Source organism: Oncorhynchus tshawytscha, linkage group LG01, assembly GCF_018296145.1.
Source record: "Oncorhynchus tshawytscha isolate Ot180627B linkage group LG01, Otsh_v2.0, whole genome shotgun sequence".
NCBI classification, from domain to species: domain Eukaryota; kingdom Metazoa; phylum Chordata; class Actinopteri; order Salmoniformes; family Salmonidae; genus Oncorhynchus; species Oncorhynchus tshawytscha.
In genome coordinates, this window is record NC_056429.1 from 60666236 (window position 1) to 60690066 (window position 23831).

The 23831-nt window shown below is 47.4% G+C and overlaps 1 protein-coding gene across 1 annotated transcript in view; it reads right to left on the bottom strand.

Moving 5' to 3' along the window:
- Nucleotides 1-687: 687 nt before the first annotated feature.
- The window catches only part of LOC112254440 (BAF chromatin remodeling complex subunit BCL11A a), a 61266-nt gene continuing 38122 nt past the window's right edge, over nucleotides 688-23831 (bottom strand). The window contains 2 exon segments of the mRNA XM_024427032.2: nucleotides 688-5594; nucleotides 5596-6239. Of these exon segments, the coding sequence (XP_024282800.2) occupies nucleotides 4023-5594; nucleotides 5596-6239 (2216 nt within the window). The 3' untranslated portion in view covers nucleotides 688-4022.

Genomic DNA, 23831 nt, shown 5'->3' on the forward strand with positions numbered 1-23831 from the left:
GCTGATTTGTTTTATTTGCCTGGCTGGCTCTGCCGGAGGCCAGTCGCATTGTTCAACAAGGAGAAAATAGGCGCCTGCTGCTGCTACGGCTCCAGAGGTGGGGAATAAAAAAAAGGTGCACTGAAAAAGGTGCTGTGATGCTCTGTGGCTCAGGTGTCACCGCTCACACAAAACAGGGCCTCAAAACAAGTGGCTGTGGTTTGTGAAGAACAAAACACACACTTGTCATTCTTATGAAGAACGAAACACACTCGTCATTCTTATGAAGATGGCTTTTTCTAATACACTGAGTGAGCGTTATTGGATGAACACAGCTGCCAGGTGTCTCTCCTACAAGGGGGGTCTAATGTTTGAGTTAATGCTTTAATGCTTTTGAATAGATCTGAGTAAACAGAGAGAGGTAATGATATTTAAGTAAACGTGGGTGAGCTCAAACAAAGAAAGCGTGGGTGGTGCCAATGGTGTTTGGGGTGGCGGTGGCAAGTAGTTAAACAAAAGGGAAGGATGAGAGGGAGGGAGGGAGGGGACACTGTCAGCACTCTAAGACGCTTCCGCCCCACTGAGGAGTGACACGTATGTAACATGTATGTGCTCAGAGTTAGCATGCAAACTGTCAACAGCCACGCCACTAAAGCTGCTCTAGCTATGAACACACACGCGCATGGACGCACACACACAAACAACATATTTATACTTTCGTTTTTTTTTTTATTAATTGTTTTTCAATAAAGGGACAAAATGGGTGTGTGAACAGGATAATGTAGACAACTGCCAGAAAACACAGACAGTGGTTTCCCCAATACAACTGAACAGAGATCAGAAACAAATACAAAAAAAAAATGAAAAAAAGTTTGTCCAATGACCTTCGGCCAATCTTTAAAAAGTAAAGAAATAATATTATAACAAAAAAAGATCCCTTCCATGTCTCTATTTTAAACAGAGCATATAGGTAATAATAAATAGCAACTCCCATAGTAAAAGATAAAGTTCAAGTTCAAGTTACAACAAACAGCTCTCAGAACAAGAATAGAAAAGGCTGATAACAAAATATTCCGCATTGCCATTTACAAAAAAGGCTCAACTCAAGCAGGCTTCTCCGCATCTCCAATTCATTTTCATTTTTAAATATGCTTTGCATATGAAAGTATACCCAATCTAAATATAAAGCACCATTTAGTATTTGGCAATGAAAAATAAAACTGCAAAACATAGATTTTTTTTAAAATTCATTTATTCTGACGCTTTTTTAAAATCGATGTACTGCATATGAAGTTTTTTTTTTTTCTTAAGATGTTGGAATGTAGTCAGGTGGGATAGGTGGGAAAGACAGAAGCACAAGAACAGGACAGCCCGACGTCAGCTTGCATCACTGCATACAGAATGGCAGCAGGGGGAGGAGGTCCAAACCAAACTAAAAAAGATATGTACAACCTGTGAGCAGGAACCAGCACAGCGTGGCAGACATTTAATGGCCCACTGCGCTCAATGTCGCATACTTCTTTTTTTTATTGGGTTTTATTCAATGTTTTAAACATACAAATAATTTGCACTATATTATCCTGCCAAATTAAAAAAATAAACCGTGGCAGCTTGTTTTGTTTTTTTACTACCAAAAAAGGTACGTAAATACCTGTAGAGAGAACAAGCAACAGTTAAAAATACGAGCCTCAATATAAATACTATAGTGCCTACTCTAAGTGAACATTGAATTCAAATACCATTCTAGAAATACAGAAAAAGAAGACCATAAGTGTGTTTAATAAGCATTGGAATTGACATGAGTGTGCATCTTTCTATATTTAAGTTCTCTATTATATATTCATATATCATCTTAAACCTTTCCCCAATGCAAATTTTATTAAACCTGAAGAGCCGCGAAGAGCCAAGGCAAAATAAAAAGTCACAGTTTTTATTCTCCATTTTATATATACTGTGATCAAGTCTTGAAAACCACCAAGACAGAGAGGAAAAGAGAAACAACAACAAACTTAAATACAGTTTCCCCTAAAGATAATGAAGTGTTATTTAAAAAAACAAAAACATTTTCATATTTATACAAAAAAAAAGATTTGTACAAAAAAAAAGATCTTGCAGTGTGAGCAGCAAGTTTGTGATCTAGCTGAGTGAGCTTTTACCCAGTCACAGCACTGAGTGCTTTCCTGGCGTTTCCTGGGGTTAAACAACAAAGGTCAGAGGTGGTCAAAGGTGAAGGATGAGGGTCAAGGATGGAGTGGCTGGCAACAGATTCTGTATTCGTCACTATGTAAAACAATGGAACCCCTAGCCACCAGTCAGCATTTTAGCAAGTTTTCCCTTAAGCGTATACCTGTAAACTGGGAAAATTGAACAGTGCACTTTTTTTTTGTCCTATAAGTGACAGTCTAACTTTAGACTTGACCGCTAATACAGACGTTGTACCAACGTTAGACAATGTTAGAGTATCTGTACAGTGTCTGAGGCAGCGTGACAAGTGCTATTTCACCATCAACCGGGGTGGATGTCTGCAACTCAACAAGGAAAAAACTCTCCTTTCACGTCAACACAAACAGCAAACAGTACAAAACAGAAAGAAAACAAAAGTACCTCTGCCTTCTATTACAAACCTATGTATGATTATTTTGTCTAATCTCCACTCTTTCTTTTCAAGAGCCCTGGCACGAGTACAATGGCCTTTCTTAAATAACATTTTTCTTCCTTTCAAGTTTAGGCAATTCATAGTTAATCATCACTGATGGATAGAAGGTTTAAATGTATTGTAAAAAAAGAAAGCCACCCCCCCCCCAAAACACTTCATACTGTTAGCTTCTAATTCTGTGTAACTTTTTTGACTAGCTTGTATTCACTCGAATGCCCTCATATTGTAGGGTGTGCTGGGAGATTACACTCTGAAATATCCAAGCAGCATCACAAGTTTGTGCTACTGTAGATACATGTCAACGCTCGGGTCTTCACAAAATGTTAAAAGTCCCACGAATTTAGGATTGTACATTACAGAGTACCTTTGTGTTCAGTACCTCCGCACCAGAAATAAAATATACAAACAATTCAGTTATACACAATACTGCCTGTACCGTGCCTGCTGAAAATGTAAAGACACTATAATACATGTAATAGGTAGCTAAATGATGATTAACCAGAATTCTCCAAAGTATCTGTATTGGTATTATCAGTTAATCTTGTAAGTCACAGTCGACTTTAGCAGTCAGGTACTTGATGCAAGAACCTTTACTCAGGGTGGATTCAACCCGTGTCCAGTATACAGCCGTGACCCCAAAGCTTATAGCAGATAGGAAGATTATTAACCAATGTAGTTTCAAGATATTTAAAGGCACACTTTTTTTTTGTTTGTTTTCACCAAATGATAGTACAAATTCAAATCTTAACACATCCTCATCTTTTTCTTTTGTTTGTTGAAGAAATCTAAAGGCTGTCACTGCTTTTTGTGTTCAGTAAATCAAGCCAATTCATAGATTATGTTTTAAACCCCATAGGGACAGAACATCTTTTAGAAAGACGAAGGTTAAGTGCCCAGGTCGTCCAGAGAGGGTTAAGCTGAAGACTGTTCATCCTCCATGTTACAACACAGAACTGTACATGATATGTGTTACAGAATGTATGCAGCATGGTCACTTCTTTCTTGTCTTTTCTTTTTTTTTGAAAATAAAAACCCGAACAAGAAAACAGCAACACATTTTACTCAACAACTAACCAACCAGGGACATTTTCTATTTTTTTTTTAATTAGCCAAAACATACCATGCATGCTGTCTAATTATAAAAAATAAAATAAAAATGCAGGAAAAAAAAACAGTACACAACATGTAAATTATTGCACAAGAGAAAGGCTTGAAGTTTTGCGTCAATGCAATAGTATTGCCCCGATACAGATCATGCATTCAACGAGTAATGGAAACGGGGTGTGCTGGTGCAGAGCACGTTGTCCATCGGACTGGCAAAGGAAGAGGGGAGAATCTACAGGGGACTGGGGAGGGAGGGGGGGACTGATGACAGGGGAAACTCCCACTACTCCGACTTAATTTCGGCACTCAAGGGGCGGTCACTGTGCCATTTTTTCATGTGTTTCTCCAAGGTACTGTACACGCTGAAGGGCATCTGGCAAATCTCACACTTGTACACGTCCTTGCCGATCTGCCCGTGTGTCTTCATGTGGCGTGTGAGCTTGCTGCTCTGGGCGCAGGCGTAGTTGCACAGCTCACACTTGTAGGGCCTCTCTCCCGTGTGGCTGCGCCGGTGCACCGTCAGGTTGCTACAGTTCTTGAAAATCTTGCCACAGTACTCACAGGTGTCGGTGCGCCTGCTGCCGTCCTTGGAGCCAGGACGAGTCAGCGGAGCCCCCAGATGGGGAGTGCTCCCCCCGCTCCCCGTCCCGCTGCGGCCCGACACCCCCCCATCCAGCTCCCCAGGAGGGGTGGAGAAGCGCAGGCTGCCGTTCTCAGACGAGTGCTCCGATGGAGAAGAGGCGAAGGGCGATTGTCTGGAGTCCCCTCCGAAGTTCAGAAAGGGGTCCTTGAGTTGTCGGGAGGCGGCGTAGCCGGCCAGCCACTGGGAGTAGACGTTCTCTGTGTTGGGGATGGTGGGGGTAGGCAGGTCAAACTCCTTCTCCAGCTTAATGCGTTTGGAGAAGGGGCTGAGGGGGCTAGGGCTACCCAGTAGCAGCTTCTTGGAGAGGCCCACCGAGGCTGCTTCACTGGGGGACGTGCCGCGCCCGTTTATGGCCACGGCCGAGATGCAGCCCCCCTCTCCACGGTCCGACTCCAGCGCTGAGTCCTCGTCACACAGCTGGCGTTGTGTGTGCTCACGGTTGTGGTGGTGTATGTGGTTTTCTTGGTTCAGCGCGCTGCGCTTGTGTGCGTGAAAGGCTTCGCTGAAGTGCTGCATGCTGGCCGCCAACCCCATGCCCTGCATCACCTCAGGCAGCGAGCGAGGGATGGTACCCTCCTCTCCTCCTACCAGGCGAACCCCAACTCCCCCGACCCCAATGCTGCCGTTGTTCTCATGGTGCCGCGCTGCCTCCAGACTCAAGCTGAAGTGGTAACTGTTGTTGTTCCTCCTAGCTCCATCCACCTTCTCCTCTTCTTCCTCCTCCCCCTCCTCTTCCTCCTCTTCACCCTCCTCTTCCTCCTCCTCTTCCTCTTCTTCTTCCTCTTCTTCCTCCTCCTCCCCATTCTCCCGGCGCAGGCGGTTGTTCTCACTCTTAAGCTTGGCCACCACTGACTTGAGGGCGCTGCTGGCGCTGCCCATTCGCTCGCTGGTGCCCGGCTCGGGTGAGGAGGCTACAGAGAGCCCATCTTCCGACTTTTCGGCGTTGGGCGAGCCCGACTTGTGCATGTGCGTCTTCATGTGGCGCTTGAGCTTGCTGGCCTGGGTGCAGGCGTGGTCACACAGATGACATTTGTAGGGCTTCTCGCCCGTGTGGCTGCGTCGGTGCACAATGAGATTACTCTGGAACTTGAAGCTCTTGCCGCAGAACTCGCACGACTTGGTCTTCAGAGGAGTGGAGGGCTGGGGGCCTGAGGATGGCAGTGGGGTGGTGGGGGTGGTATGGGAACCCGAGGGGGACTGCATGGAGGGGAGGCAGGGGAGGGGGGGTGGACAGGTAGGGAGGCTTTCCCCCACTGCCACCCCCTCCACCTCCTCCTCCACCGGGCTGGAATGGTTGGAGCAGCCGTTGCATATGGCTGGGCTGGTTGGGAGAGTGGGGGGGAGTGGACCCTGAGGTGTTGCCCGCCAGCTCCCTCAGCCGGCGAGAGAAGTCCATGGCCGATGGGGGGTCCAGGGGCATGGGAGGGTTGAGGCGCAGCACCCTGTCGAAGGCACTCGGATGGTGGGCTGCCAGGACCAGCTCCTCTGGATTCCGGTGGTGGGGGTCCAGGTGGTGGCGTGGAGGGGGACTGAAGAGCGGCGGCGTCGGGGGAAAACGCTGGTGCCCACCCCCTCCGTCCCGGCCCCCCGAGCCTGATCCAGGGATGCGGAGGAGGCTGAAGGGGCTGGCCTCGGGCAGGTGGAGACCGTGGAGAGGGGGCTGCGAGGGGCAGTCTGCGCCACCACCCAGGGAGGAAGGTCTGCCCATGCGGGGGGTGAGGGGGCTGCCATGCCCGTGCTCGCTCTCCAGGTAGATGCGGAAGCCATGGGTAATCTGGGCGTGCTGGAGCAGGAACCAAGCGCTGCCGTAGGCCTGTTTACAGGTGGTGCAGGTGTAGGTACTCGGCTCTTCCTTACCTGCAGGGGGACAAAGAGGAAGAGGGGACAAAGAGTCAGACTCATGTTCACAACAACAATCAATTAATTATTAATGAATACACACCATTGATCCCAAAGGAAATGTGTTGAAGAGTTTAGCTCAATTCAGCTGTGCTGCATTTGAATGCATTTAATCCTTCACTGTCTTATGGGTTTAACATATTATCATATTTTTAGAAAGGCATCATATGATGTCAGGGTAAATCTATCTTAATTATCTTCCTGATAATCTTAACAAAGACAAGACTGAAGAGAGGATGAAAAAAACACAGCAACTCTTATCGAGGTCGTGCCCCACATGACCAGCTTTCGCTAAAGGACTCCGGACACATAGTGTGTGTGTGCTTGTGTGTGTGTGTGTGTGTGTGTGTGTGTGTGTGTGTGTGTGCGGAGGATCACAGCTTCCTCTAGCCTGCTTTGGGACACTTTTATCCCAGCTGACTGTGAGCAGTCTCTCAGCTTGCTACAGAGCAAACAATGACTGCTGTCCCTGCAGAGAACACACTCCCATTGATGTACAGAAAGAACCCCTAACAGAGAAACACAACACCACTGAGCAGATAATACAACAGTATTTAGGGACCATCCCAAAAAATGTATGCCTCTACTTTTTTATTTTATTTTAGACTGAAGTCATATCGACACAGACAGTATACAAGTGTAGTAATTATTTGCTCTGAATGGTGACACACACACACACACACACACACACACATAACAAGCGCGCGCACACACACACACACACACACACACACACACACACACACACACACACACACACACACACACACACACACACACACACACACACAGAGAGAAGAAAAGCCTCTTGCTGTGCATTACTAGAACCGCCCTCTCAATTGCGGCCCAGTGAAGTATTCCGCCGCTTGTGACAACAAAGGAACATTTAAAACAATGAATGGCTCTCTGACAATGACCTGTGGTCCGCTTCACAATGCGTGTCATCTCATTAAGCCCAGCCTGCTCCTCCATCAGCTCATTTACAAGATTAGATCATAAACGGGCCTCCGCTGAAAAGCCTTTCAATATGAAACCAGTTATATGGATGCAGACTCATGCACAGTCACACACACAGACACGTACATGTGCACGCACGGACGCACGCACACATGCACGCACACACACACACACACACACACACACACACACACAAAACACAGTACTGATTATTTAATAAAGATTGCAGCTCAAATGCTCTGCCTAAATGCACAGATTCTCCCACAGGTGCACACACTCACACTCACATGCGCGCGGGCGCACGCACACACGCACGCGTACAAACACACACACACAGATATACAAACATTTAGACAATAATCAGATGAATGCTGAAATGTATAGCTATACAGACAGATAGTCATGGTAAAGCACAGCAATAAAGAGTGAGCAGTATTGTGGTATCCTGGTCCACCTGTGAATGGGTCATTCAGCCCATATACCCAGGGGCCATCCACAGGTTGGTTCCCCTTCAGACTATTTGTTCTACCACTCCCAGACAACACAGGAGACCCAGGCCTGAGACGAGACGAGCCTGGGAATCAAGTTCTAACAGATGAGCATGATAAGACCGACTGTTTACAAGTCATATCATTGCACTAAAAAGGGGAAATATATATAGGAAAGTAATTGGCAATGTGAATGAGCAACAAAAAACAGAAATCTACTTTATTCTCAGAATGACGAGCCAACATAGTTAGCTCTGCAATCCTGCCAGACAAATAGATGCGTAAATACAATGTCATAGGCCTTAGACACATTGGAGATAATGACTGAGGATACATTTCCAGATAAAAAGCCATTTTGTGATAAAGTGGGGTATATCACGTCAAATGAAAAGGTAAACAGACAGGGGTCAGTCACTGAAGCCTCCATACTCCTGCTAATGACTGGCAGTATGCCACCAGAGAATTAGCGACAACACTAAAAGGGATTCATGGTTTACCTTACAGCTTTTACCCTCCCCAACTGCAGTTTACCCTGCGCATCCCGAAAAAACAAAAGGTCAACACTGTCGCCAAAAACAGCCATCAGTTAAAGTGGGCCGTGTGAGTGGTCTGTGTGTCTGTGTCTGTGTGTCTGTGTGAGTGGTCTGTGTCTGTGTGTCTGTGTGAGTGGTCTGTGTCTGTGTGTCTGTGTGAGTGGTCTGTGTCTGTGTGTCTGTGTGAGTGGTCTGTGTCTGTGTGTCTGTGTGAGTGGTCTGTGTCTGTGTGTCTGTGTGGGTGGGGTGTCACCGAGTGACATATTTCTTACACAACCTTTTTCTCACCTCTTGGGTATATAATGTGCGAGGGAAAAAGATGTGCAGAGAGCAAGGCTTCTCTGCTCTGCGTGTGTGAGAGGCCAGCAGTCGCTACTGGGCTGTGTGGTGAGGGGGGTGAGTGAGTGAAATGCGTGAGAGTCGGCGGTTGGGTTGGATAATCCTGTTAAGACTTAGACGGGATCTCTCCACTCAGTGGTGGACTCTCCCCCGGACACTCAAACCCCTTTGTGTTCTGTGTGGCTCTAACCCACTGGGGGAATTCACACACACACACACACACACACACACACACACACACACACACACACACACACACACACACACACACACACACACACACACACACACACACACACACACACACACACACACACTTATATGTCACCACCTACAGTTGAGGAAGTCCAGCATTAGCTAGTAAATTATGGACAATTACAATCGGCAGAAATGTCTGTTAATTGTTGCCACCTGCAGAGGGTCTAACCCCTACGCATGATTTGCATTTCCATTTAGAGTTGTTTCTCCTCACATACACATTTATTGATGTGCAAGAGCCTTGGGAAAAGTTGAAATGTTTGGAAATGTAGAGGCTTGTGAGAGTCGTCAAAGCCTGCTTCCAATTCAGCCATCTCTCAGATCAACTCTAACGAGACATAATGTGTGAGGGAGAGAGACAGACGGACAGACAGAGGTCGTCCTAGGACAGAGCGGTGGCTGGGGTTTAGGCTTTAGCCCACGTCACTCATGACAGTAGTTGGCCCGCAACTGCAGAGCTTGGCAGCATCGTGTTCCGATCGCAGACGGCGAGAGAGGAATGAGGGAAAGAAAGAGAGGAGAGAGTGAGAGAGCGAGATGAGGGAAAGAAAGAGAGGAGAGAGTGAGAGAGCGAGATGAGAGGGTAGTAACATGCTGCCAGCTTTTAACACTGGGAAATGTCAGAGCCATGTAACCAGCAATGAGCTATCAGAGAACAAGAAAGGAAGAAAGAGAGAAAGTGAGCTCCCCCACACACTACGTCAGACATACACACACACATATAGACCATAATGCACCACGCTATACACACATACTCTAACATATTACAACCCCCCTACTTTCATATTGACACAAACACACACACACACACACACACACACACACACACAAAGTACTAAACCCCCTTAAGCTGAGGACACTAGAAAGTCATTTAGGTGATGTTAGATGTGAGAAGGTGGCGCACACACACGCAGACGTGGAGAGTCATGAAACACGAGACTGGATGGAAGGAAATGTGTGTGTGTTGAAAGTTCCCCAGCTTACTGTATCTCTCTGGGGAGATGCACCACTCTGAGCAGATCGCTTTACAGGGCCTAAAATAACTCCACTGTTCCAAGCTGTGAAGATACACCCACACACACCAACTAAAACACACACACACACACACACACCCAGCCTGTCAGGGACATGGCAGCATTTGCCAGGCAGTAAGATGTACACCATGGCACCGCCTGGAAAAGTATAATACATACCTTTTTCATTTGTAGGATTATGTCTTCTATTTAAAACAGAGAGAGGAATTCAGAGAGGGAGAGACAGAGAGACGAGAGAGAGTGAGAGTGTGTGTAATGCCCTATCTATCATGGTAGAGAGCCGACATCTCTGTGCTACGTCTGGAAGGGTGGCAGTAGCAAACAAAGATGGATGCCAGCATTAAACAGCTTGGGCAGCTTGAGCCCCAGACACACAGTCTCCTATTTCTCCTCTGCCATCATACCAAGTATACATCCTCTACCTGCACCAATGTCACACATGCACACACACACACACACACCCAAGACAATGTAAACTCCCAACCGTTCCACGTGTAATATGCCCCCACCCATTCACCAAATATGCAAAACCGCTACCCCCACTCTACATGTTACACACGCTACACACTACCCAAACACGCATCACAAACACTGACAAGCAGAACAAAACGGCCAGGCTGACACATCCCTCAACTCTAGGCCATTTGGACAGTTCCCTTTGTCCCCTGTTCCCCATCTCTCCTTGTCCTTACGCTCTCTTATTCACTATCTCTCCATCCCCATTCTCTCTCTCCTCTCTCTCTCTCTCTCTCTCTCTCCTCTCTCTCTCTCTCTCCTCTCTCTCTCTCTCTCCTCTCTCAGCTTCTCTCAGTCACTCTCTCGCTCCCTCCCTCCAATCCGTGGCTCCCCCGTTGTCTCTCTCTCTCTCACTCCCTGTGTTGTTGTGTCCTTGGCTATGCAGTGCAGATTCCACCTCTGGGTGAGATAATGGTAATTGAGGTAATGGTAATTGAGGTAATGGAACAGAAACAGGATTAGGGAATACGGCAGAGAGAAAGGACAATGTCCCCTAATAGAATTTGCGAATTCTATCAGCGGCTTAAGCTTTCAAGATCTCCTGAAATATTTACGTGTGCATGTCCCTTCACCCCTGACCAACTCCGCAAATATATTACATTACCTTAAAAGTGTATCATGCATTAGGTATAGAATTACACAGGGATGTGATACCTGCAATATACATTATTAAGGTGCAAATATTCTATAATACTAAACTCTGTGAAACCCCAAGAATATTGTTATTGTTTATAATTATGATTATTATGATCCATATCACTATCATGAACACATTGTTGGTCACTACGTAAAGCCATCTACTCTGGCATAGCGAGTTCAGTCTGCATTGCCTCATAGTCCACAGAAAGACACACACACACACACACACACACACACACACACACACACACACACACACACACACACAGACACACACACACACACACACACACACACACACACACACACACACACACACACACACACACACACACACACACACACACACACACACACACACACACACACACACACACACACACGTCTTTGTCCTGGCCCAGACTCTCAGTGGTGCGCCAAATGACTAACCACAAACAAAGGCCTGTTTGACCAACACTTGCTCCCAGACAAAGCCGGAGCAGGGAAGTCCAGGGAACAGAGAGCAGGGAGGAATCGCCTCCACTGAAAACTGGGAAAACCACCCAGTGTGGCGCGCTCTGCAAGACACCAGCAGAAACGAACATCTCTAGACAGCAGCGCGTAGCACCTTTCCTGCAGTCAAATGACCAAATCGCCCTCTAGTGGCCTCCTGGGTGGAATGTTATTTATATGATTTTTTTACTTATTGTTTTGAAGCTGAACATCCGTCTTCTGTGATGCATTTAAGGTGTAGTTTTGGGATGCAAACTCAAAATGGAATACATTTCAGCTCCACATCTGACAGGGTACAGGACCCAGAACCATGTGTCTGAGGTGTATACTAGCGTTTCAAAGGTGATTTGTTTAAGATCACCAAGAAACACTCTGTGTGATCCTGATTTAGCCGACTGCAGTAAACGTTTAATCAGTCTATTATACATAGTCCACAGACACAGAGGAGAGGGAGGAAGGGAGAAAGGGAAAGAGGGAGAGCGGGAGAGCGGGAGAGAGAGAGGGAGCGGGAGAGAGGGAGGTAGAGAGAGAGAGTGAGAGAGAGAGAGAGAGAGAGAGAGGGAGGGAGCGGGAGAGAGAGGGAGAGAGAGAGAAGGAAAGGGAGCAAGGGAGAGGGGTAGGGAGAGAGGGGAGCGAGAGGGAGAGAGAGAGAGAGCGGGAGAGAGAGGGAGGGGGAGAGAGGGAGGTAGAGAGAGAGAGAGAGAGGGAGGGAGGGAGGGAGGGAGGGAGGGAGGGAGGGAGGGGAGGGAGGGAGGGAGGGGGAGGGGGGGAGGGGGGAGGGAGGAGGGAGGGAGGGAGGGAGGGGGGAGAGGGAGGAGAGAGAGAGAGAGAGAGAGGGAGGGAGAGAGAGGAGGGAGGAGGGAGGGAGGGAGGGAGGGAGGGAGGGAGGGAGGGAGGGAGGGAGGGAGGGAGGGAGGGAGGGAGGGAGGGAGGGCGGGAGAGCGGGAGAGCGGGAGAGCGGGGAGAGAGAGGGGGGGGGAGAGAGAGAGGTAGAGAGAGAAAGAGAGAGAGAGAGGGAGGGAGGGGAGAGAGAGGGAGAGAGAGGGAGGGAGCGAGAGGGGAGAGAGAGAGAGCGGGGAGAGAGGGAGGGGGGAGAGAGAGGGGGAGAGAGAGAGGGAGGGAGGGAGCGAGAGGGAGAGAGAGAGAGCGGGAGAGAGGGGGAGGGAGGGGGATGGAGGGAGGGAGAGAGAGAGAGAGAGGGAGGGAGAGGGAGGGGGTGGAGCGAGAGAGAGAGAGAGAGAGAGAGAGAGAGTGAGCGGGAGAGAGAGGGAGGGAGAGGGGGGAGGGAGGGGGAGATCGCGAAAGAGAGAGCAATGGATAGAGGGACTAAGAAAAACAAGTGAAAAAGAAAGTACGCTTTTTTGCGTTTCTGAACCATGTCCCAAACCTCTGCAAATCAGTGGAAATGGTGTAATAACTGTGAAGTTGAAAGGTGAATCCTGATAGGAGAATTCCATGGGATTTTCATGTAGAAATCTGTGTTCATGTCGAATCCCCCAATACCAGTGTAATCCCCACAAGTCTCGCATGGAAAACCCAATTAATGGTGCCGATGATTTGCACACACCTGACGCCCCATCTGTTACAATGCAGAGGACTCACACAAGATCACAAGATCACAGACGTATCAACACGACCACAGACAGAATAACGGAATGAAAGCCGACTCACTGATCAGAACAAGGCTAAGAAACTACCGTACTAACTGCCATTTCCTCTTCACCTCAGCTAGACCTCATTCTGAGTAAACCCTGATTCAGTCATTGTGAGACACCTCAAACAATTCATCTTATTCAGCATGTTCTGAGAAACCTGTGTAATTCCATTCCACTACTGTAGAGAAACAGTATTTTGTGATTTACAAAAACAAGTCAGATTTCTATGAAATTGGAATGACTCAGCGCTCAAGTGGTCTGTTAAAGTCTCATTGTACTCTAGTCAGTAGCCCGAATTACCAAATATCACAATCTGTAATCGGTGTCTGTCTGACTGCAAGCAATGTGTAGGTCTGTTAGACACCGTTAGTGTGTGCGAATGGATTTGGTTGTACATATACTGTTGGACTTTATACTTTCTTATAAAGGCTGGTGTCTGTATTGAGAAGAAATATCAATACCGTCTGTGTGTGCGTGTGTGTGTGTGTGTGTGTGTGTGTGTGTGTGTGTGTGTGTGTGTGTGTGTGTGTGTGTGTGTGTCTGTGTGTGTGTGTGTGTGTGTATGTGTGTCTGTGTGTGTGTGTGTGTGTGTGTGTGTGTGTGTGTGTGTGTGTGTGTGTGTGTGTGTGTGTGTGTGTGTGTGTGTGTGTGTGTGTGTGTGTGTGTGTGTGTGTGTGTGTGTGTGTGTGTGTCTGTGTGTGTGTGTGTGTCTGTGTGTGTCTGTGTGTGTGTGTGTGTGTGTGTGTGTGTGTGTGTGTGTGTGTGTGTGTGTGTGTGTGTGTGTGTTCTCACCCAATCCCCAGCCACAGTTACCATGTGACCAGTACATGTTAGAGAAAAGAGGACAGGCAGATCATAGAAATAGCATAGAACAGACAATGACATGCAACTAGTTGTTGGTTATTTGATTGGTTACTTGTATTGATTACAGGGATATTTCAGATGACTTTGGTGTCCAACCAGTCCACAGACAAACAGACAGAGATACAGTACAGTGTGACTCCTCAGCACCTCACTGCACCTTATAACCTCTACTCTACTAGCATTGCCGGGGCCTCCAAAACTGGGTATATGATTGCAATGAAATGGCCTGGCATTTATAGAACCATTCAAACATACTGTAGAAATGATGTGTTTTTGTGTGTGTGTGTGTGTATGTTAGGGTGATTCCCTGCGGCATTACAGACAGTGCTCTCTCCCACTCCCCCGGGAACTGTATGTGTGAATGCTTTCCTGTGTGTGTGTGTGTGTGTGTGTGTGTGTGTGTGTGTGTGTGTGTGTGCGCACGGGCTTAGAGGATGTACTCTATAATACATGTTAGCACAGAGAATGTACGCCCGTGGAATATATTGCGTATATGTGCTTAGAGTAGTGTGTGTTCCTCTCCCTTTCTCTCTCTGCTAGCGTTGGGAGAGCCCTGTATACTGATGGTGGTGAGCACAGCCTCCACTTAACCCCAAACCAACAGGACAAATTACAGAGCAGCTAAATTACAGCGCACACACACAAAACACACACACACACACACACACACACACACACACACACACACACACACAGAGGAAGACAGGGGTTTGAAAGAGGAAATTCAGCCCCGGCCCAAACGACAGGATTGGATGCTTACACACATGCCGGGCACGTGCCTTTGAAACACACATACAGACAAACATACATAGATACACAGATACACACACAGATAAAGAGAGACACAAAGAGAAAGAGAGACACACAGAGAAAGAGATACACACACAGAGACAGGACACACAGAGAAAGAGATACACACACAGAGACAGGACACACAGAGAGACAGAGACACACACAGAGACAGGACACACAGAGAGACAGAGACACACACAGAGACAGAGACACACAGAGAGACAGAGACACACAGAGACAGAGACACACACACAGAGACAGGAGACGCACACAGAGACACACACCGAGACAGGAGACGCACACAGAGACACACACAGAGACAGGAGACACACAGAGACAGAGACACACAGACACACACAGAGACAGAGACGCACACAGAGACAGAGAGATGCACACAGAGACACACACAAAGACAGAGAGACACAGAGACACACAGAGACAGAGACACACAGAGACAGAGACACACAGACACACACAGAGACAGAGACACACACAGAGACAGAGACACACACAGAGACAGAGAGATGCACACAGAGACACACACAGAGACAGGAGACGCACAAAAAGACAGAGAGACACAGAGACACACAGAGACAGACACACACAGAGACAGAGATGCACACAGAGACAGAGAGATGCACACAGAGACACACACAAAGACAGAGAGACACAGAGACACACAGAGACAGAGACACACAGACACACACAGAGACAGAGACACACACAGAGACAGAGACGCACACAGAGACAGAGAGATGCACACAGAGACACACACAGAGACAGGAGACGCACAAAAAGACAGAGAGACACAGAGACACACAGAGACAGAGACACACAGAGACAGAGACACACAGAGACAAACAGAGACAGAGATGCACACAGAGACAGAGACACACACAGAAACCCACACAGAGACACACACAGAGACAGGAGACACACACAGAGACACACACAGAGACAAGAGACGCACACAGAGACAGAGAGACGCACACAGAGACACACACAGAGACCCACACAGAGACACACACAGAGACAGGAGACACACACAGAGACACACACAGATACAAGAGACGCACACAGAGACAGAGAGACGCACACAGAGACACACACAGAGACCCAAACAGAGACACACACAGAGACAGGAGACACACACAGAGACAGAGAGACACACACACTGCATTACAGGCTCGTATCAAATGAGTAAGAGACCAAATGAAGAAATGAGTGAGTCAGTGAATGAAAGCAAGAAAAGAGAACAAAAAGGGAGGGAAAGAGTGGCGAGCGAGACAACAAGAGAGGAGAGGGGTAGCTGCTAGCTAGCTTCTCTTGAGGTCTGCATATGCATTAGCTGTTCCACTAAACCACTGATATGGAAGTGTGTGTGATATTGGAGCAGCAGTTAGCTGAGTACAGGCCCTGGGGCACGGCTTTAGACTCGGTCAGAAACACTCTCAGCCATTTTAATTAGTCCACCAAAGCCAGTGTCATTGCTCGCTAACACTCTACTCCCTCTCTCTCTCTCTCGCTCTCTCATAATCACTCTCTTCACTCGTTTTCCAAACCCCATCTTCCTCCCTGCTGCATTCAGCTCAGTCCTGCTACGCTCCCATTAGGCGCTTTGTGCTTTTTCAATTTGAATATATTTCCTGTTAGGACATTTGCACTGGATAAAGAAGAGAGTTTGGTGAGCTCGCTATTCCGCCTCAATGATTGCTAGCCTTACGTCTGAAGTGGAAGTGGAATTATAAAACCAATATGTTACAAATGGGCATGTCTTGTGCGTTAGAGGGAGTGGTCTTCTCAACGAGGTCAAAGGTCAAACATAGAGGTGACATGTGTCACTGTTACAGAGAGAAGCCTCACTGGGAAACTTTTCTTTTCTGAGCTACAAATGAGAGATGTTAAACAGGGCTTGTTACTAGACAAAACACGCACACGGAGACATAGACACGCGCGCTAAACACACATCTATAACCCTTATGCAAAAACATCTCATTATGCTCCCGTGGGTCCTGAAAGAGCATGCTGGGAAACAGATTTTCGTAAGCAATAGGTGAGTGGTCACCGCAGCAACACACACACACACACACAAGTGCACACACAAGTACGCAAACACACAAGCCATACACATATACACACAAACACACACATCCGCATGCACGCACGCACACACACACACGCACGCATGCACATGCACACACACACGCACACACACACACACACACAAGTACGCAAACACACAAGCCATACACATATACACACAAACACACACATCCGCACACACACACACACACACGCACAGGAAGCCGCTAGTGCATAGAGGGGCAGTGAGTGATCTTCAGGGACCAGCAACACTGCCAGGCAGCGCAGGAACTCTGTCATCAACCAGTGAGTGATCTTGGGACCAGCAACAGCTGCCAGGCAGGCGTGACTCTGTGTGTGTGTGTGTGTGTGTGTGTGTGTGTGTGTGTGTGTGTGTGTGTGTGTGTGTGTGTGTGTGTGTGTGTGTGTGTCTGCAGCCTTGCACAGTGATCACAGTGGGAGATCACTCTGGACTGAGCAAACACCTCAGCTGGCCAGAGCTGTGTGACAGCCCCTACGGACACATACACACACACACACACACAGGTTGATGTTTGCTTTCTCTCTTCGTCTAATCACTCCTCCACACAGTTGGCTCATCCTACATCTGTCCATAAGGACTGCATACAAAAGCCTATTTCTCTTTCCTCTCATCACTGACCTGCGTTTTTTGGAATAGCATTCTATCTCTCTCTCTCTATTTATCTATCTCTCTCTCCATTTATCTCTCCCTCTCTATCGCTGTCTATCTGTCTATCTATCTATCTATCTATCTATCTATCTATCTATCTATCTATCTATCTATCTATCTATCTATCTATCTATCTATCTATCTATCTATCTATCTCTCTATCTCTCTCTCTCTCTATTTATCTATCTATCTATCTATCTATCTATCTATCTATCTATCTATCTATCTATCTATCTATCTATCTATCTATCTATCTATCTCTCTCTCTCTCTCTCTCTCTCTCTCTCTCTCTCTCTCTCTCTCTGTATATATATATATATTTATATATCTCTCCCTCTCTATTTATCTCTCTCTCTCTATTTATCTCTCTCTATCTCTCTCTCTCTCTCACTATTTATCTCTCTCTCTAGAACGGTGACATTTTTTACCCACTCCTAGGAGAGAGGGAGAAGGGGGAGATGGAGAGTTAAATGGGTTTCCTTGGATGCACAGTTGCACAGGGTGGAGAGGAAGAGGGAGGGAATGAGAGAGAGATCACTCAGCGAGGATAAGGGCTATATAAAGAAGAGAGCAGTAGGGGAGGACAGAAGAGGGGAGAGGTGGAGCAGATGATGAGGGTTTGAGTCACAGAGAACCTGCTGCTGCAAAAACACCCACCCTAGTCACACACACACACACACACACACACATACACAGAAAACACACACACACACACAGTGGAGGCGACTGCGCAGGCAAGGACTCGATTGAAACCAACCGCTGCCAGAATGTCTCTCACATCCTCCCTCTCCCCCTCTCTTTCCATCTTTCCATCTTTCCTCTCTCCCTCCCTCTGCTCTCTCTCTCTCTCTCTCTCTCTCTCTCTCTCTCTCTCTCTCTCTCTCTCTCTCTCTCTCTCTCTCTCTCTCTCTCTCGGGACTGGGAGAGGTTGTTTTTTTTGCACTCAGAGTTCTGTCTTTAATTGTATTCATCCGAGAAGGCCAATCGATAGAAGACATTTCAATACAAATGTACAACTACTACCTATCAGCAATAAGAAAGCCTTCTCCGATAGCTCAGGCTGTGGGTGAGGAAAGCAGAGGGGAGGGGAGGGGAGGGATTGGAGAGACTTTGAGGACGCAGTCAAATGCCATCAAACAGGGTTGTCAATAATCTCTCTAAATTCACAGTGGCATGACACTGGACCCGTTCAGCTGTTGTAGGAACACTGGTCCAATCAAATGCATAGGGCCCATCACATGAAAAAACAGACCAAAGAAAGTAACCGGAAAATGGCGAGACAAAGCAACCAGACAAATTCACGGCCAACCCTTTGTTTACGTCCCGTTAACAAACGCTTGCAGGTGGATTCATTAGGGCTATGTTCACTAGCCAGAGAGCAGGATTGATCTCCTTCTGTTTCCCCAGAGAGTGAGAGAGACGGAAAGTGGAGGAAGATTGTTTCTGAGAATATATGGCTGTATTAATACTAACCAAGAACAGTTACCAGGCACTTTGAACTGTGAAAAGTCATACCTCACCGCTGAAACAAATCTAAACAGGCCAAGAATAACTATGTGTGCAGGAATGGAATATAAGTCAGTTAACCCCCGGGGCCGATATGTATATAATACAATATGCCATTTCAGTTTCTGTCTCAGCAATACATAGGAAGTTATGTACCAGTGTTCGTAAAGGTTTTACACAACCAATATCTCCACACACATGCCAAGACATATATCACAAGGGATCTGAGGTGTGTGTGTGTGTGTGTGTGTGTGTGTGTGTGTGTGTGTGTGTGTGTGTGTGTGTGTGTGTGTGTGTGTGTGTGTGTGTGTGTGTGTGTGTGTGTGTGTGTGTGTGTGTGTGTGTGTGTGTGTGTGTGCGTGCGTGTGTGGACCAGAAGTCCCCACAAGAATAGTAAACAAACAGAGGACAAGTGGGGACTAGGAGCTAGTGTTAGGGTTTGGGTTAGGGTTAGGAGCTAGTGTTAGGGTTTGGGTTAGGGTTAGGAGCTAGTGTTAGGGTTTGGGTTAGGGTTAGGAGCTAGTGTTAGGGTTTGGGTTAGGGTTAGGAGCTAGTGTTAGGGTTTGGGTTAGGGTTAGGAGCTAGTGTTAGGGTTTGGGTTAGGGTTAGGAGCTAGTGTTAGGGTTTGGGTTAGGGTTAGGAGCTAGTGTTAGGGTTTGGGTTAGGGTTAGGAGCCAGTGTTAGGGTTTGGGTTAGGGTTAGGAGCTAGTGTTAGGGTTTGGGTTAAGAGATCTAGTGTTAGGGTTTGGGTTAGGGTTAGGAGCTAGTGTTAGGGTTTGGGTTAGGGTTAGGAGCTAGTGTTAGGGTTTGGGTTAGGGTTAGGAGCTAGTGTCAGGGTTTGGGTTAGGGTTAGGAGCTAGTGTTGGGGTTTGGGTTAGGTAGGAGCTAGTGTCAGGGTTTGGGTTAGGGTTAGGAGCTAGTGTTAGGGTTTGGGTTAGGGTTAGGAGCTAGTGTTGGGGTTTGGGTTAGGGTTAGGAGCTAGTGTTAGGGTTTGGGTTAGGGTTAGGAGCTAGTGTTAGGGTTTGGGTTAGGGTTAGGAGCCAGTGTTAGGGTTTGGGTTAGGGTTAGGAGCTAGTGTTGGGGTTTGGGTTCGGGTTAGGAGCCAGTGTTAGGGTTAGGGTTAGGAGCCAGTGTTAGGGTTGGGTTAAGAGCCAGTGTTGGGGTTTGGGTTAGGGTTAGGAGCCAGTGCTAGGGTTAGGGTTTGGGTTAGGAGCCAGTGTTGGGGTTTGGGTTAGGGTTAGGAGCTAGTGTTAGGGTTTGGGTTAGGGTTAGGAGCTAGTGTTAGGGTTTGGGTTAGGGTTTGGAGCTAGTGTTGGGGTTTGGGTTAGGTAGGAGCTAGTGTCAGGGTTTGGGTTAGGGTTAGGAGCTAGTGTTGGGGTTTGGGTTAGGGTTAGGAGCTAGTGTTAGGGTTTGGGTTAGGGTTAGGAGCTTGTGTTAGGGTTTGGGTTAGGGTTAAGAGCTAGTGTTAGGGTTAGGGTTAGGAGCTAGTGTTAGGGTTTGGGTTAGGAGCTAGTGTTGGGGTTTGTGTTAGGGTTAGGAGCTAGTGTTAGGGTTTGGGTTAGGGTTAGGAGCTAGTGTTGGGGTTTGGGTTAGGGTTAGGAGCTAGTGTTAGGGTTTGGGTTAGGGTTAGGAGCTAGTGTTAGGGTTTGGGTTAGGGTTAGGAGCTAGTGTTAGGGTTCGGGTTAGGGTTAGGAGCTAGTGTTAGGGTTAGGGTTAGGAGCTAGTGTTAGGGTTTGGGTTAGGAGCTAGTGTTGGGGTTTGGGTTAGGGTTAGGAGCTAGTGTTAGGGTTTGGGTTAGGGTTAGGAGCTAGTGTTAGGGTTTGGGTTAGGGTTAGGAGCTAGTGTTAGGGTTTGGGTTAGGGTTAGGAGCTAGTGTTAGGGTTTGGGTTAGGGTTAGGAGCTAGTGTTAGGGTTTGGGTTAGGGTTAGGAGCTAGTGTTAGGGTTTGGGTTATGGTTAGGAGCTAGTGTTAGGGGTTGGGTTAGGGTTAGGTGCTAGTGTTAGTGTTTGGGTTAGGGTTAGGAGCTAGTGTTAGGGTTTGGGTTAGGGTTAGGAGCTAGTGTTAGGGTTTGGGTTAGGGTTAGGAGCTAGTGTTAGGGTTTGGGTTAGGGTTAGCTGCTAGTGTTAGTGTTTGGGTTAGGGTTAGGAGCTAGTGTTAGGGTTTGGGTTAGGGTTAGCTGCTAGTGTTAGTGTTTGGGTTAGGGTTAGGAGCTAGTGTTAGGGTTTGGATTAGGGTTAGGAAAATTAGGATTTTGAATGAGACTGAACTGTGTGTCTCCACAAGACTGTGTGTGTGATATGAAACAGGGCTGAGTCCTGTCCAGAGCACACCATTCCCAGACCCCTCAGGCCTGGCCTGCAGCACAGGACATAAAGGACAGTAAATAATAAAGACCTGTGAAGACCCATCTAGTGAGAGAGAGAGAGAGAGAGAGAGAGAGAGAGAGACAGGCAGACAGACAGGCAGACATGCAGACAGGCAGACAGGCAGACAGACAGAGAAAGTGATCATAAACAAAGGTGAAGAAGAGCAAGAGGGCAGAGAGAAAGAGAACGCATGGGAGAGGGTTAATTAGTTGGGGAAGAAAGACCTCATTTCACTGAAGGACGCCTTAGGCAAGAATACAACCACACACAGAGACACACACACAGAAAGAGCTACCCAACACACGCCTTAGGCATGACAGTCAGTAACGTCAGAGCTCTTTGCCAACGATACAAACACCACCCAGCAACACACACAGACGGCCCCCAAACGTGTTGCAATAGTCAACGTTATTTAACGACCTGAAGAAAACTGAGATTCAAGATAGGATGTGTGTATGTGTTCATTTTCATGATAACAGCTGTATTTGTGTGTTCGATGAGCTCCATTAGTGATTTGGAGAGTGGGCAGCCGTTCCCATCGGAGTTGTTCTAAGTGCTGCACCACACACTCCCAAACCCCACCCTCCTAGGCACTTGGTGGGCACCGGACGCCCCAAAGCCCCCCTTCCAGGGGCGGACAGCGCCTCTCAGTCCATTCCCAAACACCACCGACACACAAACACATACTCCCCACCCGACCCAAATCACCATTCTGTACTAATGACCTCAGCCTAAACTGCTCCAAGCAACTCTAGAGCTATTAGTATGGGCATATTTATCGGGAAATAATTTTTTATTTGCCATTAAAAGCCAGGATAAAATTGACATTTGTAGGATATTCAGCCACAGAAAGAGGACAGCTAGGAGTCTATCAAGCGAATGGAGTCTCAAAGATTTCAATAGGATGGTATTCAAGTACACGCCAAGGGTGCATCTCAATACTCCAAAGTGGCATCCTCTCCTTGTCTCCTCTCTTCATCTGCACTGATTGGAAAGAACAAAGTGGTAGGAAATCTCCAGTTGGCCTCAATTGCTTACATCTATCATGTCCTATTCATTTCAGTGCAGGTAAAGGGAGAGTGATGAGGAAAGGACAGCCACTTCAGGCTATTGAGACTTGTCCCAAGTCAAGTTCGTACAGGAGTTCTCAAACTGTCGTTGACGCACATTTTTCCAATGCGGATAGGGAATCTGGGAACTCCACGCCCCCGGTCTTTGTCCTCTCCCTGTCGACCGTATGTTTACTGTGTTCCCCCGGCTTTGTTTTCTTTCTCTCACTCTCTCTTTCCATCTCTCTCGCTCCTGTCCCAAATCCTTTTTCCAAAAGCCCGGGAGGGCAAGGGGGGATGGGACGGAGGGATGCGCTGGGACAGGAACAAAGGGGACAGGGATTTGGAGAGAGAAAGCGAGAGGAGGAGAAAGGGAAAAACCCATGCTGAACCACTGCTGGACAGGTAACTGAAAAGAGCAGACATTCTTTAAGGTTTGGAGTTGTTTCAGCTTCCTGACCAAAACCTACCGACCTAGAGAGAGACATAGAGTCCAGACTTAAAGGGAAGTCAAGGGTCACAGATAGTCGCACATATGACTCAAGTCAGTGTGCTTACTGCAGCACAAGCACAAACACACGCTCATTCTCATTCACACACACACACACACACACACACACTCTCTCTCTCTCTCAGACAAGCACAGCTCTGTGTCAGACATAGCCGAAGACATTGCAATTTCACGGTAGGCATCAGGGACACAGCTGGGAAGAATCTAGCCGAGTGTGAAAAGTTGAAGCATAAAGACATGGCCTGTCTATCTTTTCGCTTTGGGCTACGTTCCGCTGGTCTGCAGCAACTTTAACCATGCACTGTTATAACACGCATTATAATTCATAACCACCAATATAGGCCATGCTATGAGATATCCCCTCAGTCGATTATTCCCTATGGTCAGAAGAAAGTGACACTGGTCAGAAAAAAGTCACCCAAAAGAAGGTATTCTGAAAGGATGGGAATAAGGATATATCTGGAATCAGTGAGGATGCAAGGGATGGAGAGGGGAGAGGAGGAGGATGGAGAGAGAGAGAAGAGAGAGAGGGGGGTGGAGAGAGAGAAGAGAGAGAGATGGAGAGAGAAGAGAGAGAGGGATGGAGAGAGAGAGAAGAGAAGAGAGAGAGGGATGGAGAGAGAGAAGAGAGAGAGAGATGGAGAGAGTATAGAGAGAGGGATGGAGAGAGAGGAGAGAGGGATGGAGAGAAAAGAGAGAGAAGGATGTAGCGAGAGAGAAGAGAGAGAGAGGGATGGAGAGAGAGAAGAGAGAGAGATGGAGAGAGAAGAGAGAGAGG